We start from the raw sequence: 15,995 nt of genomic DNA, 5'->3' as shown, positions 1-15,995 counted from the left end.
TTTTACAATGAGGATATATTTGGTATTTTGTATAATTAAAAATAAGCATAATCAAATAATGCATAATTGTGAAGTACATATTTTACACTTTAAAATTTTTATAAAGTAAAATATTTACTTTACATGTGGGCTTCCAAGGATTACTTGTGAATACAAATTGCCATTGTGGCATTGGCACAATTGTACCAATACTATTTTTTTTTTTTTTAAGAAAATCTGTTACTATATTATGTGGTTTTAGATAGAGGTATGTCAACATAATTAAAGCCTCTGCCTTTTATTTGTTCTCTTATTTAAAAGAAAACACAAGTCAATTTCCTTGGTAGTTTACCTTAGCAGTTCCTAGAAAGGGGCAAACTCTAAGATCCTTACACAATAAAACAGTTTCCTTCCCAAAAAACTACTAAGAGTGTCTATTCTTCCTTTGGTTACAGGAGGGAATAAGAGCCACTGTTTATACAAAACTGGAATACACCACAACCCAGGGAGTATTTCTTCGTCTTCCACTTAACCTTTATTTTTGTTTGCATTGTGATCATTCACACTCCCAGGTGTGCTGCATATAACATTTTCAAACTTATTTTTTCTACATATAAAATGTGTGCTTTGTTATGACAGCCACCAATCCCTCAATTTGTTGTACCATTCCCCTCCAAAAAAAAAAAAACAAACACAAAAAAAACAACAAACAAAAAAAAAACATCTTCAAAGGCTTTACAAAATATTTGAGAAAGGAAGGGGAAATGTGCTCTAAGGGCCAGTTATGATCTTAGGAGAAGTTTATAATCAAGACAGCTTCCTTATCTACTTTTGGACTTATAGGGGAGATGTTTTCACTCTCTTTACAAGACATTCTAAAAAAACAGGCAAAAGGAAAGACCAAAAGCTAGCCTGGCGCCCGACTGAACTTCCAGGATTCCGGTTCCTGGAGAAATCCTCCCGGAGTCTACGTGCACTCGAATAGGGAGCTACTAGGCCTTCAAATGTGGCTAATCCGAAAGAAGATGAGCTGTTACGTTTCAGACACCAAATGTGAAAAGCTGGGTACTAACAAAAGGATGTAAAATATCTCCTTCGGGTTTTTATTATTATCATTACAAAGTAAAACGCTATCTTGGTCACAGTGGGTTAAGTCAAGTCTGTTATTACAATTAATTCCGCCTGTCTTTTCTAACTTTTAACTGTGAGTTACCTACATAGCTCGCCTGGTTCTTTCCTATAGGACAGCGTTGGTAATTAATAATGCCCGGCGGCCACTAGATCTATTCCGTTCCCTCGCGTTTCTCGGGCTGCTCTCCTCCTGAGCGTGGGCACCGCTAACTCTGCCGAAGCCCGCGCAGCCTCTCGAGCCCTGAGACCGGGTAAGAAGAGGGTGAAACGACAAGTGCCGGCTACTGGGCCCGTACCCACTGCGCGTCTCGCAGCGCGGGCTCCCGAACCTCCTCCGGCAGCGCGTCCCCGAGCTGTCGCACGAAGCGGCCGCACAGTTCCATCAGCTCCAGCACGGCCTGCTTCGAGGTGCAGCGCACGCGGAAGTCCTCACGGGGAGTGGTGGGGCCCGGGGTGCGGTCTTCTGTCCCGGCCACTCGCTCCACGTCCCGCGGAGGCGAGAGGCTCGCCAACTCGGGAGCCCCCGCCATTTTCCCAGTTTGAACCGGGGGGGCGGGAACTCTGGGAGCGGAAGCGAGTGCCACCGGAGGAAAGTGCCCGGGTGCAGCCGGAAACTCAGAGCGCCGCCGCAGCAGGGTTCCGGGCCGAGGCTGCGCGGGCCGATTCCAGGGCTACGCCAGCCGCGGCGATGGGGGCGGTGGGCGGAGGGCTGGTGGACTGCCACTGCCACCTTTCCGCCCCGGATTTCGACCGCGTATGTGAGGGCGAGGCCGGGCCGTGGGAGCGGGGAGACCCCCGTCCTCCTCCCCCATACTTGTCTGGGCTTATCTTTGCTCTCCTTTCTTAGGACGGAGCCCCAGACTCACACCCAGGCCGGTCTGTGGCCGGTGCGACTTGCTCCTGACTCCCTATTTATTAGCCGCAGTCTATTGATCTTTCTTTCCGATCCCGAATAGCCGAAGCCCTGTGTCTCCTCTCCCATTTGCTGTTGCCGGTTGCCGGAGTTCTTTCCCCCTATCTGCGCTTGGCCCGGCTGAGAATCCCACTTTTACCCGAAACGAGGGCGTGATCCCATGCAAACAGAAAGAACAATACTCACACCAGATCAGAGTTCCCAAGTGTCTTACCCGCTATATGGGAAACCAGAGGCTTATAATAGAGAAGGAAGAGCGGCGTCTATTTGGCGGGGGATGGGGCAGCCAAACAGAAGATGGGTGTAGGGTAGTGATGACCGCTGGCAGGTTGACCTGGCACGTTCATACTACCAAATGCTGGATGGAGCGGGATGAGCTAGAGAGAGAGAGAGAGAGAGAGAGGCATGAAACAAGACTGAAGAGGTTTGCAGGGATAGGTGTGATGATAGGTCAGTAAGGAGTTTGGGATTTCATTAAAACAACAATGCGAATCTTGTCTTTTTTAAAAAAATATATTTTACTGATTTTTTAAAATATATTTTATTGATTTTTTTTTTACAGAGAGGAAGGGAGAGGGACAGAGAGTTAGAAACATCGATGAGAGAGACATCAATCAGCTGCCTCCTGCACAACTCCCACCAGGGATGTGCCTGCAACCAAGGTACATGCCCTTGACCGGAATCAAACCTGGGACCCCTCAGTCCGCAGGCTGACGCTTTATCCACTGAGCCAAACCGGCTAGGGCTTGTCTTTTTTTTTTTTTTTTAAGAGAATGACAAGATCTGATGTCCATTTAAAAACTTTTGCTGATGTGTGGCAAACAGAGGAGAGCGAGGGTGGAAGCTAGAAGAGCAATTTGGAAGCGTATGCAGTATGTAGACAAGAGGTGATGGTGGTTGCAGGGGAGTTTGAGAGAAGCAGATGGATTGAAGGTATATTTTAGAGGTAGGATCTCTATGTGCTGGAGAATTGGATGTGGAGAGGGAGGGAAAGAGAGGATTTGATGCTGTAGGGAGGACGGTGGTGCTGTTGACTGAGCTGAGAGAAGAGAGATTGAGGAGGGAAGGCCGAAGGAAGAGGTTTGTTGGGGAGAACATAGAGTTGGCATATGTTGAAGCCTAAGATCCATCCAAGTGGAGATCTCATATCGTCATTCTTTTTTAAAAAAAAAAAAAGTTTGTTTTTTATATTTTTCTTTATAGTCATTCTTAAATGTGAATCTTGGGTTTTGGAAAGAATTAATAGGCCGAAGATAACAACTGGGGACTCCTTAGCATAGTAATGAATGGCATTTAAACCCGTGGGTAAGATCACTTCAGGTGAGTACAGAGGGAGGAGCAGAGGGTCCTGAAGTCAGATTGAGGGGAAAGAGCCAGTCAAGAAGACTGAAAAGTAGCAGCCAGGAAAAGAGTGGCGTTTGCAGGTGAGTGGTGTTGCAGGAGCCAAGAGTGCAAAGTATTTCAGGAAGGGAGGCGTGGATAAGTGAGGAGCTCCTAAATGCTGCTGAGGGGTAAGTGAGAGACAGAGAAGTGCCCTCCACAGTTGACAATAACAGTTTCCGTTTTAGTGGAGTGGGAACAGATGCCAAATGTCACTAAGAGAAAGAAAGAGGAAATGAGCCGAAACCGGTTTGGCTCAGTGGATAGAGCGTCGGTCTGCGGACTGGAGGGTCCCAGGTTCGATTCCGGTCAAGGGCATGTACATTGGTTGCGGGCACATCCCCTGGTGGGGGGTGTGCAGGAGGCTGCTGGTCGATGTCTGTCTCATCGATGTTTCTGGCTCTCTATCCCTCTCCCTTCCTCTCTGTGAAAAATCAATAAAATATATTTAAAAAAAAAAAAAAAGAAAGAAAGAGGAAATGAAAGGCGAGTCAGTCGGTGTAGGTTCTTCACATTCTACCACACTGTTCCTTGCCATCATTGTCATTCTTTACGGTGCCTCAACTACAGTGATATACACAGCCAAAGAGCAGCTACAATAACTGTGATAACTTGTGCTTATTTTAGGATCTGGATGACGTGTTGGAGAAAGCCAAGAAAGTAAGTCAATATCTATAATTGCCCTTTTTTTGTTGTTGTTCTAGATATGCTATATTGATGCTTCAGTAATAATAAGTTGCATTTATTATGGATTTACTGTGTGACAAGTACTGACCTAAGCCCTTTCTGTACATTATTTCATTTAATGTTTCACAACAACCTTCTGAGGAAGCTTCTATTTTTTAGCCAACTATTTATTGCCCATTTTGTAGATGAGGGAACTAAGGCCTAGAGACTAACTTGTCCAAAAACATACCGCTAGTGAAATGTTACAGACAAGATAGTCTGAGTCGAAACATGTTTCCCCAGCCATCAGACTTAATAGCAATATGGAACAGATGATCCATCTGTTGGTTCTAAAATTAACATGATCCTGGGGATTTGGGAGAGATTATAAAAGTTTTGGGAACCATTTTGATTTGTTTGAGAAAAATTATTAACTTTTGGAAGTGTTTATAAAATTCATTATCACTAGCATTTCATGGTCTTTCACCAAAGTATTAGTTTAGAAGTAGCTGCCAGTATATTTTTATATTCAACCCTCTTTCACTATGACATTAATTAGGAGTGTGGGCCTTGGAGTTACACAGGCCTAATGATCTTGGGCAAATCATTTCACTCCATCCAGAATTCTGTCTCCTGGCTTATACAAGGGATTATAGCAATGCCACCTCATAAGGTGGTGTAGATTAAATTGAGGTAATGTTCATGTTCACCGAACACAGTGCCTGAAACATAGTAAGTACTCAGTGATAGCAATTATGATTATACCGACGGAGTATGGATGAGCAAGAATAACTAAAATCACAGAAAACTTTATAATTTTATTTAATTATATTGGATGTTCTATTGCTCGAGACTCTAGCTATTCTATTCTGTTCTTTTTTGCTTCAGGCCAATGTTACGGCTCTTGTGGTGGTCGCTGAACATTCAGGAGAATTTGAAAAGATTATGCAGCTTTCAGAAAGGTGCTACTTCTCATTAAGAACTTAAAGAGTTGCTAATAAGGATGCAGTTATGATGTCATGTTCATAATATCAAAGATGATCCATTTTTAAAGAGAATGGGAAGAAAAATATTAATCTAGCCCTAACAAAAATATTAATCTAGCCCTAATTATTTCCTACTTATTCTTTAGAGTAACATTGCCTGCTAGTCTAATACTCGGCTTCTCAATTCATTCTACACTGTTAGGTATAACGGGTTTGTCCTGCCATGCTTGGGTGTTCATCCAGTTCAAGGACTTTTACCTGAAGACCAAAGAAGTGTCACATTAAAGGTAACAGTAACAGTCAGCTAAAACAAGAACCATAGAACATGATAATACCTTTGACTCGGTAATCCTTCACTTTCTGATTTATAGTGCAAGGCAATAATCTAAAAGAAGGCAATTCTTTCCCAGAGATGTTTGTTGCAGAATTATTTGTAATAGAGAAAAAGGGGGAACAGCCCAAGGGTTCAGAAATAAAAGAATAATTAGTTAGCTTGTAAAGTATTAAGTAGAATGCATTTACTAAAAATGAGGACTATAAGATTTATGTAGTAACATGGAAAATGTTTGCAGTATAATATATGGAGAAAAGCAGGATACAAACGGTTTTTTTTTTCACAATGAGTGACATCATGTAAAAATATATCCTATAAACAAAAGACAATAAAGAAAAACAGAAATGATAGTAGTTGTGACAATCTTGTAGAATTACATGTGATTTGTTTTTACTTTTTTCCCCCATCATATTGTTATATTGATTTGGCAGAAAGGTGATAAAGTATCCAGAGAAAGAAAGATACAAATTCATAGATGCACTACTGTGAGGGAACACTTGAGCTCAAGTACACAGTATCTTTGAACATTGAACCATCCCTATAGGAGCGCTCTTGATCTACTAACCTGCATGGCTTTCATACCCTCTCTAGAAAAGATCCTACCCATGAGATATCACTGACTCACCATAGCCAACATGTCTGATATTTCAGACTTGACTCCTGACTCAGCATTGGGGAGATGCACAGTTTCTTGAGTGCTTTATTACATATTGGGATCAAAAGCCCCATTTTGAAGGAGTGAAGACTTTGTGTTACCTATGAATAAAGTGATGAGGTCCATTATTTTTTGTAATAATGAATCTGTATCCCCACATTTGAATGCCCTAAGTAGCTCTACTTATTTTTGCAACAAAGTTACGTTGTTTGCAACAAAATTACATTGAATTCACTTCATGTAAAAATAAATACTTATTCTGTAACTCTCCTGAGTTGTTAATGTGATAAAATTTCCCGAGAGAGTTACAATTCCGAAAATGTTGGGGATCATAGCAGAATGGCATTTGTTTCATTTATGTAGAGATTTATAGCAATAGGCATTCATTTAGTAGTCAGTCAAGTGTTTACTGAGCTCCTACTCAAGCACTTTAGAGTAATATCCCCCTCACGAAAGTAGATTCTAGGTGGAGGCAGACAATCATTTAGATATATGAACAAGAAAACTTTTGGTATCGCTAAGTGCTTTAAAGACAATAAAATAAGATTATGTGATAGGAATTGTGGATGATAGTTTTTAGATTGTGTAGTCAAGGAAGGCCTGTCTGAGGCGGTGACATTTGAACTGCAACCTGAATTATCCTCAGAGGTACCTTGCAACTTACAAATCCTGAGACTACAATCTTCAAAGTATTTTAAAAGAAGCAAATTTTCTACTATTTGCCTTTCCCTTGTCTGACAAGGGAAACCTCAGAGGGCAAATTCTAGTCATATTATGGAAACTAATGGTACACAGTTACTTCAATGATTGAAAGATAAGCACATATATGATACTTAGTGTTTATATTGTTGAACCTGTAGAACAAAAATAGGCTAAAGAAGATTATGAAGACAAAAGAAATCAGTACAGAGAGTACAAAGAGTGTATGGGATTATCACTATTACAAACTCACAAACCAATGATAACCTAAAAGGAGAACATAGCATAATGCACTCCCCAAAATTCATTTACAAAGGTGGCTTTCTTCTCTCCAGGAATTTCCGCTATTCCAGGAAATCAGATCAGTCCTAAATGCCAGGAAATGCCCCCTAAACAGAAGGAAGTGTTTACGTGTGAATCTTTATAAACAATTTCATTCCTGTGACCTGAATAGGTATGGGATATTACCCAGATAGAAGTGCTCACTGTTCTAGGATTACTATTCCTAGTTCCTCAACTGGTTAAAGGAACAGAATATATGTAAAGGACCAATACAGTATAGTGCCTGGCATTTAATAGGTATTTATAAAATATCCGTTTCCTTCTCCTTGTTTTAACAAATATACTTTGTTTTCTCCCAGGATTTGGATGTAGCTTTGCCCATTATCGAGAATTATAAGGATCGATTATTGGCAATTGGAGAGGTAAACACCCATTAACTGATCAAATGACTTCTAATTCAGACCTTCATGTGATATATGAAAAGAACCCTTAATTCGATATTGGTGATTATAACTGACTTGGATAATTATGTTCACCCCATCCAGCTGAATAATAACGTACCAATACTTCCTCAGTAAGCAAAAGAGCTTGGGGATGAAACAATAGAAAGCCTCATCATAGGCTTATATTAATACTTTATTATCATTTCTATATACTACGCTCTTTTTTTTTTGCTTAAATATGGGTCATCTTTCTAGTTAGTTAAAGTGGTATATACAAAGTGTACTTTAAAGAGGCTAGTCAAAGAACACTTTTATTAAATAATTTACAGTTGTAAGACATTTTTATCACTTGGTAATAAATTCCATTTCTAATTAAAGATAAAGATAAAATATAAGAATAACAGTTAAATTCAGAATATAGATTATAACAATGTATGCCGAAATATATCAAGGGAAGCAGCCATTTATAATCTTTCCTGTTCGCTGTGATGACCACATGTAGCTGTTGAGCACTTGAAATGTGACTGGTCCAGACTGAGATGTGCTCTTAGTATAAAACACACAGAGGATTTCAAAGTCTTAGCATCCCAAAGAAATAATGTAAAATAACTCAATAATTTTTATATTGATCATGTGTTGAAATAATGCATTACTATATAATAATGATAATGTTTGAGGTATACTGGATTCAATAAAGTCTATTATTAAAATTAATTTCACCCATTTCTTGTTAGTGTTTTTAATGTGGCTGACTAGAAAATGTGAAGTTATATATATGTGGCTTGCACATATGGCTCCCATTATCTTTCTCTTGGACAGTACCGCTCCATAATATGACTTTTTGGATTCATTAAACCATGACAAATGTAATTCTGTTTGACTTTTCTGTTATAGGTGGGACTGGATTTCTCCCCCAGATTTGCTCGCACTGATGAACAAAAGGAAGAGCAGAGACAAGTCCTCATCAGACAGATCCAGTTAGCCAAGAGACTAGATTTGCCTTTGTAGGTTAATTAACCATCTTCCTATATTCATATCTATAGAGAAAATTAAAATGATTCTTTTGAAATGGAGCTCTATATTTCTTTTTCTCTTAATTACTTTAATAGGACAAAATAATGTCACATTAAGTACTTAAAAGGAATTTTTTGTTGTTAAACAGAAATGTTCACTCACGTTCCGCTGGGAGACCCACCATCAGCCTCTTAAATGAGCAAGGTATGTAGGTTCCTGAGACAAGTGTGCCTAATGTTTACGTTTGGTAGTTCCAGTGCATCTTCTCATAGAACAGGCCATGTTTTCATATGATTTCTTAAAGGGAAGGAAATGGGGGAAGCAGGAGCGGGGGAAGGGGAAGTCAACTAAAGTGGTTTTACAAGTCAGTCTACTTTTACAAGGTGTTCAGTGTGATTATGATATTTAAAATCATTTGCCAGGGTAAAACAAATGAAAAATTGGACTAAGTAATTTATAGTCCTAAAATAAAAATGTATCTTATAGCATTACTTTTCAAACTTTTTGAAGTGATACTAATATATACACATATATACTTTTTTTGGTATTCAAAGTATATATGTGTATACACTGGTCAGTCTTGACCCACTAAATTGATTTCATAACCCACTTGTGGTTATAACCCACTAACAGTCATACCTGCCATTCGAAAAACAGTATCAAATAGTGAAGTAAACGTACTTGCCTACGTCTAGAAAGCATGGTATTTCCCAGTGACGAGTGCTGAACCCTTTGGGATCCCTGAGACCATGATTTTTATGCAAGCTGAGCAGCCATTCTTTAAGAATTGGAGGCGATTTTATGAAGCTAATGTTGACTAGCCAATTTGTGACTCATTTAGCTCCCCTTTTCCTCTTCCACTAGCATTCTCGCTAAGGACTATTTGACTGCTTAAAAACCTCCTATTATGAACAATAATCTCGACAGTTCACAAACTTCTGGAAAATGTTTGGTGGTACGGGAAGATTAAATAATTGTTTAAAATTTTGTATTTCAATTGTATTTAATAATTTTATTCTGAAAGTTAAGAATGTATTACATTTTTATTCTACTGTTTGAACACTGTATATTTATCCCTCCTTTAGAAGTCATAGAACCTCATATTTATATCACAGTGACCAAATTTCTGATCTTTTCTGTTCAATTTGATTAATGGAAAAACCTCTCATTGAGGAAATAAATTGGAATTCTGATTTATCTTTTATTTTTGAGAGGTGCTGACAAAGTGCTGCTCCATGCATTTGACGGTCGGCCATCTGTAGCCATGGAAGGAGTAAAAGCTGGGTACTTCTTCTCAATCCCTCCTTCTATCATAAGAAGTGGACAGGTAAATTCTTTCATTAAACTTCAACCTATATTTTGTGAAATACACTTTAAAATAAGAGATTTTATATTTTATATGTAATATAAAATATATATTTTATAGATGATATGTATTTTGTATGTAATACATATTTATATATAACACTGTGATGTTATTCTAGTTACATTACAAAAATCAATCTTAGGTCCCTATCTTATGTCAATATCATATTATCATGATTACATTAGATTTATAATAAGTTTTGAAAACAGATAATATGAGAATTCCAATTATTTCTTTATTTTCAAGATCATTTTGGCTATTCTAAGTCCCTTGCCTTTCCATCTACATTAGAATCAGCTTGATTTCTTAAAAAAAAAAAAAAAAAGCTGGCTGGGATTTTTATTGGAATTACATTGAATCTATAGATCAATTTGGGAATAATTGATATGAATACACTATACCTCTGTATTTAGATCTTTGATTTCTCTCATCAATGTTTTATAATTTTCAACATACAAATCCTGCACATATTTTGTTATATTTATCTCTAAATATGTCATATTTTTCATTCTATTTTAAATGGTACTGGTTTTAAAATTTTAGTTATCAATTATTCATTGCTAGTATATAGAAATACAATTGATTTTTATATATTAAACTTTTATCAAGTGACCTTGCTGATTATTCGTTAGTGCTGGTAGTGTTTTGTAGATTTTTCAGGATTTTTTTGTAGCTAATCGTGTCATCTTTGAATAAAGATATTTACTTTCCCCTTCCAATATTTGTGCCCTTTATTTCTTTTTCTTGCCTTATCTCACTGGATACAGCTTGAATGTTGAATAGAAATAGTAAAAGCAGAAACCCTTGCCTTTTTCCTGATCATGGGAAAACATTCATTCCTTCACCATTAAGTATACCATCAGCTGCAGCTTTCTTATAGGGTTTAAGGAAGTTCCTTCTGTTTCTAGTCTGCTGAGTGTTTTTATCAAAAATGGATGTTGGATTCTGTCAAATACTTTTTTGACAATATATTATCCTTTTTATAGTTTCTTAGGTAGAACCTTAGATTATTTGAAACCTTCCTTGTTTTCTAATATAGATATTTAATGCAATCGTTGCATTAGCACTAACCACATATAGTTATAATCCACAAATATTAATTAGATTGTTATAATGAGGCTGTGTTTCTTCTAGTATAAGTATTGATATGGTCATAGGTTTATTTGTGATCTTTGCTGTATTTTCACTTTCTTTCAGTTCAAAATGTTTTCTAATTTACCTTGAGACTTCCTCTTCGACCGTAGTGATATTTAAAAGTTTATTATTAATTTCCAAATACTTAGGAATTTTCCTGATACCTTTCCATTACTGATATCTACTTTAATTTGACTGTGTTCAGGAAACAGTCATTGCATGATTTCACCCCTTTTAAATTGGTTGAGGTTTGTTTAATGGCCTAGAATATGATCTATCTTGGTGAAGAGAACATACACACTTCAAAGGAATGTGCATTCTGCCATTATAAAATGGAGTGTTCTACACATGTCACTTTATAGTCCAAGATTATTTTAATTTTTCCTACTTTTAGCTTTTGTGGAAAAACTACTTATTTAGTAGTAACCTTTAGCTGTGGCATGTTTCTTTTTCAAAACTAAAATACATTTAAAGATAATATTTGTACATGACAGAAAATTGAATCACTTCAGAAAAGAACAAATTTTAAATTAATCCAGATTCTACAACTCAGAAAATCATTGTTAACTTTAATTCAGATAAAATAAGAAGATAATCTTATTCTTTTTGTTTTGAGTTAGCTTCATGGGTATCTAATTGTATCAATAAATATGTACCTATCTCATCTTTAAAATGATTGTATAATATTTCATAATGTGGATGTACCATAATTTATTTAAGCATTACTTTAAGTAAGGTTAGACTGTTTCTAATTTTTCACTGTTATAAACAGTGCCTGCATGAATACCTTTGTACATCGTACGTATGCACTCTTGTGCAGTTTTTCCTCTAAATGGAATCACTGAGGAAAGGCTGTACATTTTAAATTTGTGGTTAAACTGTTACATTTTCATTAAAAAGTTTATGCTAGTTTAACTTTTATCTACCAGCAGTGCATGAGCATACCTATTTCTGTGCCTCTGAAATTTTAATCTTAAAACAATTCATTCTGAGAGATCAACCAAAGGACTTATATGCATGCATATAAGCCTAATCAATGGACACAGACAACAGGGGGGTGGGGGCATGAGTGGGGGGTGGGGGGTTATGGGGGAATAAAGACACATATGTAATACCTTAATCAATAAAGAAATTTAAAAAAACACAATTCATTCTAATAATATTCCACTCTGCATCATGTGTCTCCCTGCCATTTTTTACTTTAACAGTGCAGTGGCAGCAAAAGAATTACGTTCTTGGTATAAAACTCATTGGGTTCATTGCAATCCTTATAACCCAGACAGAAAATTAAAAATAAGAAAATAAGACCATCTACCACCTAATCTAATATGTGCATATGAACTTCGGATTTATAAACAGAAAACCTGAGTGGCTTAACGTGAACAGTAGAAAGAAGCACTGAGTGTGGTGGAGAAGCAACAGAAGTCCCTTCCTTAGATCATTGAGTGGGATGGTGATATCCGGTGTCTGACTTCCTTGCTGGGGGTGCTATTGGCTACTACTCCCTGGGTCCCTGGAGTCTCTGGATGATTTTTGGCAATGAATGTTGCTATTTAAACCTGTTAGTAATAGAATGAGAACATAGAGAACATGCATTAATTGAATATTGAAGCTTGAATTTTTTTAAAATATATTTTTATTGACTTTTTACAGAGAGGAAGGGAGAGGGACAGAGAGCTAGAAACATCGATGAGCGAGAAACACCAATCAGCTGCCTCCTGCACACCCCCCACTGGGGATGTGCCCGCAACCAAGGCACATGCCCCCGACCGGAATCGAACCCGGGACCCTCCAGTCCACAGGCCGACGCTCTATCCACTGAGCCAAACCGGTTTTCGGCGAAGCTTGAATTTTAAGCTCCTGCAGAGTAGAATGCATTGGCATGTGGGTTTAATGTTCTTTTTTAAAAAATTCTTTATTACTCCCGTTTTAAACTTACTAGCTTTTTCTTTTCTCTAAGAAGCAGAAACTTGTGAAACAGTTGCCTTTAACCTCCATTTGCCTGGAAACAGATTCACCTGCACTAGGACCAGAAAAACAGGTAAATCATTGTCTGTTTTCCACACGATTTAGATCAAGCATGTAAAACTCGCAGCTGGCGGGCCGCATGCCTCGGCATGCCTTCGGCCCACCAGCCGCGAATTTGACATGCTTGATTTAGTTTGTATCTTCCATTTGAGCTATTTTCGATTTATCTGTGTTTCTCATCACAGTGGAAGTACAAGGGGATCCTATTTTAACGCTAGGTTGAGAGGTTATATCAACTTAGTTTCAGGTCTTTTCTAAATATAATTGTTATGCCCCAAAGAATATTATTTGATATGGATCATGTGATAATGAAAGCCAGACCAGAATAGCAAAAAGCTCATTGTCAGTAATCAGAAAGACCTGGATTCAAATCCTGTCTCTGCTACCCACTAACTGTTTGAGCAAGTTATTAATGTCTCTGAAATGTTCTTCACTTATAAAATGTAAGCAACATAGTAAATACTTTGAAGTATTATAGTGAGAATTAAATGGACTAATGTATCTAGCAGTATCTGGTATATAGTAAGATGCTCAAAAAATGTTTATTTTTCTCCTTTTAATTAGGTTGTTATAATGAGGCTCTATTTATTCCCGTATAAGCATAATAAGTGTATAATATTCCAGTGTGTGAATCTACCATAGTATATTTAACTTGATATTGTGATTTGGGTCGTTTTCAACACGATTATATCTGATGAACGTTATCAGGTTATTTTTCTTAAACTTAATAGATATCTTATTCCTCTCAATATTATCATCCTAAGTAGATAACTTAGTAACAGTAATACATTTCACCAAATCTAAATGTACAATTTAAATTATTGTAGATGCACTACTGTTTTGTGACCATTAGAATGAAAAAAAAACCCCACTGCCAGTTATACAATGACATGTCATTGAATCTAAGTAAAATATGTATCAATTTCAGAGATGTTAAAATAGGGGGGGGAATACATCTTAGACTCAGTGAAGTACCAGTACATATCTGTTTAGCCTTCCAGATATGTACTGGTACTTCTTAAATGTGTACGATGACATTTCTTGAATCAAACTGTAATGTATGTAGCCTGTGAGGTGAAGGGGCCAAGCAGTAGAACAGTGACCTTTACAATCACTCAGCTAAGCAGTAAACCAAAGGACAGCTAACCCATCAGTCATGCAGGTTGCCAAGTGTCCACTGTTTGCAGACTGCTAGGATGGAGACCTCAACTGTTAATACCCCACGGCTCTTTTCAAGAGCAACATAGACTTACAGTCAGTGTGTAGCTATAGCTTTTTTTTTTTTTTTTTGTAGCTATAGCTTTTAAGCTGAAGTTCAAGGCTTTCTCCCCTTATTGCCTCCCACCATTCCCCCACCTCCATTAAAAAAAGAACTCATTAGCTGTGTTTACCAACTCATTTTCTTCCCTTTTACCTACAGTCTTCAAGGATTGCTTCTTTCGACAATCATGTTTGATTTAATGTCTGCTTGTTCTCTTTCAGGTACGGAATGAACCCCAAAACATTACCATCTCAGCAGAATATATTGCCCAGGTGAAAGGAATCTCAGTGGAAGAAGTTATGGAAGTGACAACACAGAATGCATTGAAATTGTTCCCCAAGCTCCAGCACCTGCTCCATAAATAACTTCAAAGCCAAATGAACTGAAGGGGGCAGCATTTGAGAAAAAGAAATGTTTTGGCCCTAGCTGGTTTGGCTCAGTGGATAGGGTCGGCCTGCAGACGGAAGGGTTCAATTCCTGTCAAGGGCCTTATGCACGGGTTGCAGGCTTGATCCCCAGTAGGGGGCGTGCAGGAGGCAGCCAATCAATGGTTCTTTCTCATCATTGATGTTTCTATCACTCTCCCCCTCTCCCTTCCTCTCTGAAATCAATAAAATATATTTAAAAAAATGTTCTGATTAATAGTCTGAACTGAAGAAACCATTATATAGGGATAAAGAAGATTACCGGTATAATTTTAGAGAAATATTTGTCATTTGTTATTGTTAATCCTCACCCAAGGATAGTTTTCCATTGATCTTTAGAGAGAGTGGAAGGGAGAGGGAGAGACAGAAACATCGATGTGAGAGAGACACACTGATTGGTTGCTTCCTGCAATCTCCCCGGCCAGGGCTAGGGATCGAGCCTGCAACCATGCCCTTGACCAGAATCAAACCCGAACCCTTCAGTCCACGAGCTGACCCTCTATCCACTGAGCCAAACTGGTCAGAGCGAGAAATATTTGTCTCAGAAATAAAACCGCACTTGGAACCTGAAACCATGGGTTCTAATTCTACCTTGCACTGCTTTTCAATGAATGGAGTCCTAGCGGGAGACTGGGAAACACTGCTGCTTCTTGCCTTGCCCCACAGGAACTGAACCACCACATGAACTGAAACCATTTTTTCTGGCAAGGGTGGCTCCCCCAGGTAATCCTTTTCTAGCCTTTCTTGCAACCAGAGCACCAATAATATGACCCACCCTAGATTTTGAATGAAGTGAGTCACGTGAAGCAGCCAGGGCTGAGGGTGGCAGTATGGCAGCTTGGTGAGGTTGGCATTGTTAGCTGCAGGGTCTGTGCCCACGGGCTGTGTTAGTAGAGCCTTTATGCTTCTAGTTCAGTGGTATGAATTGGTTTTTCCACCCTCCCTGGAGATTTTACAAACTATCCATTACCCTTCAGTAAATTCATTTTCTTCTTAAATTAGCCAGGTTTAGTCTCTGTTGCTTGTATCCTTAAGAACCCTGCTTGATGAGGAAATTCATACCCTGAAGTAGTTATCACCAAGAGACCATTAGGGAAAAGAAGGAAAGGAAGGAAGGAAGAGAAGGAAATCGGAGACTCGGATTTATAGTGCCTGGATCACTTTCCAGGCAGCAAAATACCAGTTAATTTTAAGGGATAAGATACTGTCAGTCCATAGCAGATGGTGATCAATGTTGTGAAAGCATGTTAGAAAGATGTTCTGTGGCAGCAGGACATGTTGATTTGGGGACAGCCCAAA

At 38.2% G+C, this 15,995-nt stretch overlaps 2 protein-coding genes across 6 annotated transcripts in view; one reads left to right on the top strand and one right to left on the bottom strand.

Annotated features, from left to right (window-relative positions):
- The window catches only part of NSL1 (NSL1 component of MIS12 kinetochore complex), a 40,318-nt gene extending 38,678 nt beyond the window's left edge, over positions 1-1,640 (bottom strand). For both annotated transcript variants that reach the window (XM_054712118.1, XM_008145981.3), the window contains exon 1: positions 1,407-1,640. In XM_054712118.1, coding sequence (XP_054568093.1) covers positions 1,407-1,640 — 234 coding nt within the window. The remainder of the gene's footprint in view (positions 1-1,406) is intronic.
- A 115-nt stretch (positions 1,641-1,755) lies between these two features.
- On the top strand, positions 1,756-15,280 carry TATDN3 (TatD DNase domain containing 3). 4 transcript variants are annotated; one of them, XM_008145979.3, is made up of 10 exons: positions 1,756-1,864; positions 4,031-4,063; positions 4,958-5,031; positions 5,258-5,342; positions 7,385-7,447; positions 8,363-8,472; positions 8,631-8,686; positions 9,697-9,809; positions 12,946-13,023; positions 14,493-15,280. In XM_008145979.3, the coding sequence occupies exons 1-10, from the start codon at positions 1,799-1,801 to the stop codon at positions 14,634-14,636; spliced, it is 822 nt and encodes a 273-aa protein (XP_008144201.2). In that variant the 5' UTR covers positions 1,756-1,798; the 3' UTR covers positions 14,637-15,280. The 4 variants fall into 4 exon arrangements, with proteins under 4 accessions (XP_008144201.2, XP_028008021.2, XP_054567552.1 ...); XM_028152220.2 differs by having other exon boundaries at positions 12,943-13,023; XM_054711577.1 differs by lacking the exon at positions 9,697-9,809 and having other exon boundaries at positions 14,493-14,576.
- Positions 15,281-15,995: the final 715 nt, after the last annotated feature.

The sequence above is a fragment of the Eptesicus fuscus genome, chromosome 22, assembly GCF_027574615.1.
Source record: "Eptesicus fuscus isolate TK198812 chromosome 22, DD_ASM_mEF_20220401, whole genome shotgun sequence".
NCBI classification, from domain to species: domain Eukaryota; kingdom Metazoa; phylum Chordata; class Mammalia; order Chiroptera; family Vespertilionidae; genus Eptesicus; species Eptesicus fuscus.
Note: the sequence above shows the minus strand (reverse complement) of the source record. Positions and strands in the feature narration are given on the sequence as shown.

Excerpts from the sequence above, each read along its gene's own strand:
- TATDN3 (XM_028152220.2), top strand. The coding sequence starts at position 1,799 with ATGGGGGCGGTGGGCGGAGGGCTGGTGGACTGCCACTGCCACCTTTCC. Across the intron at positions 4,064-4,957 it reads TGTTGGAGAAAGCCAAGAAA|GCCAATGTTACGGCTCTTGT; the intron begins GTAAGTCAATAT and ends TTTTTGCTTCAG. Across the intron at positions 8,687-9,696 it reads CAGCCTCTTAAATGAGCAAG|GTGCTGACAAAGTGCTGCTC; the intron begins GTATGTAGGTTC and ends TATTTTTGAGAG.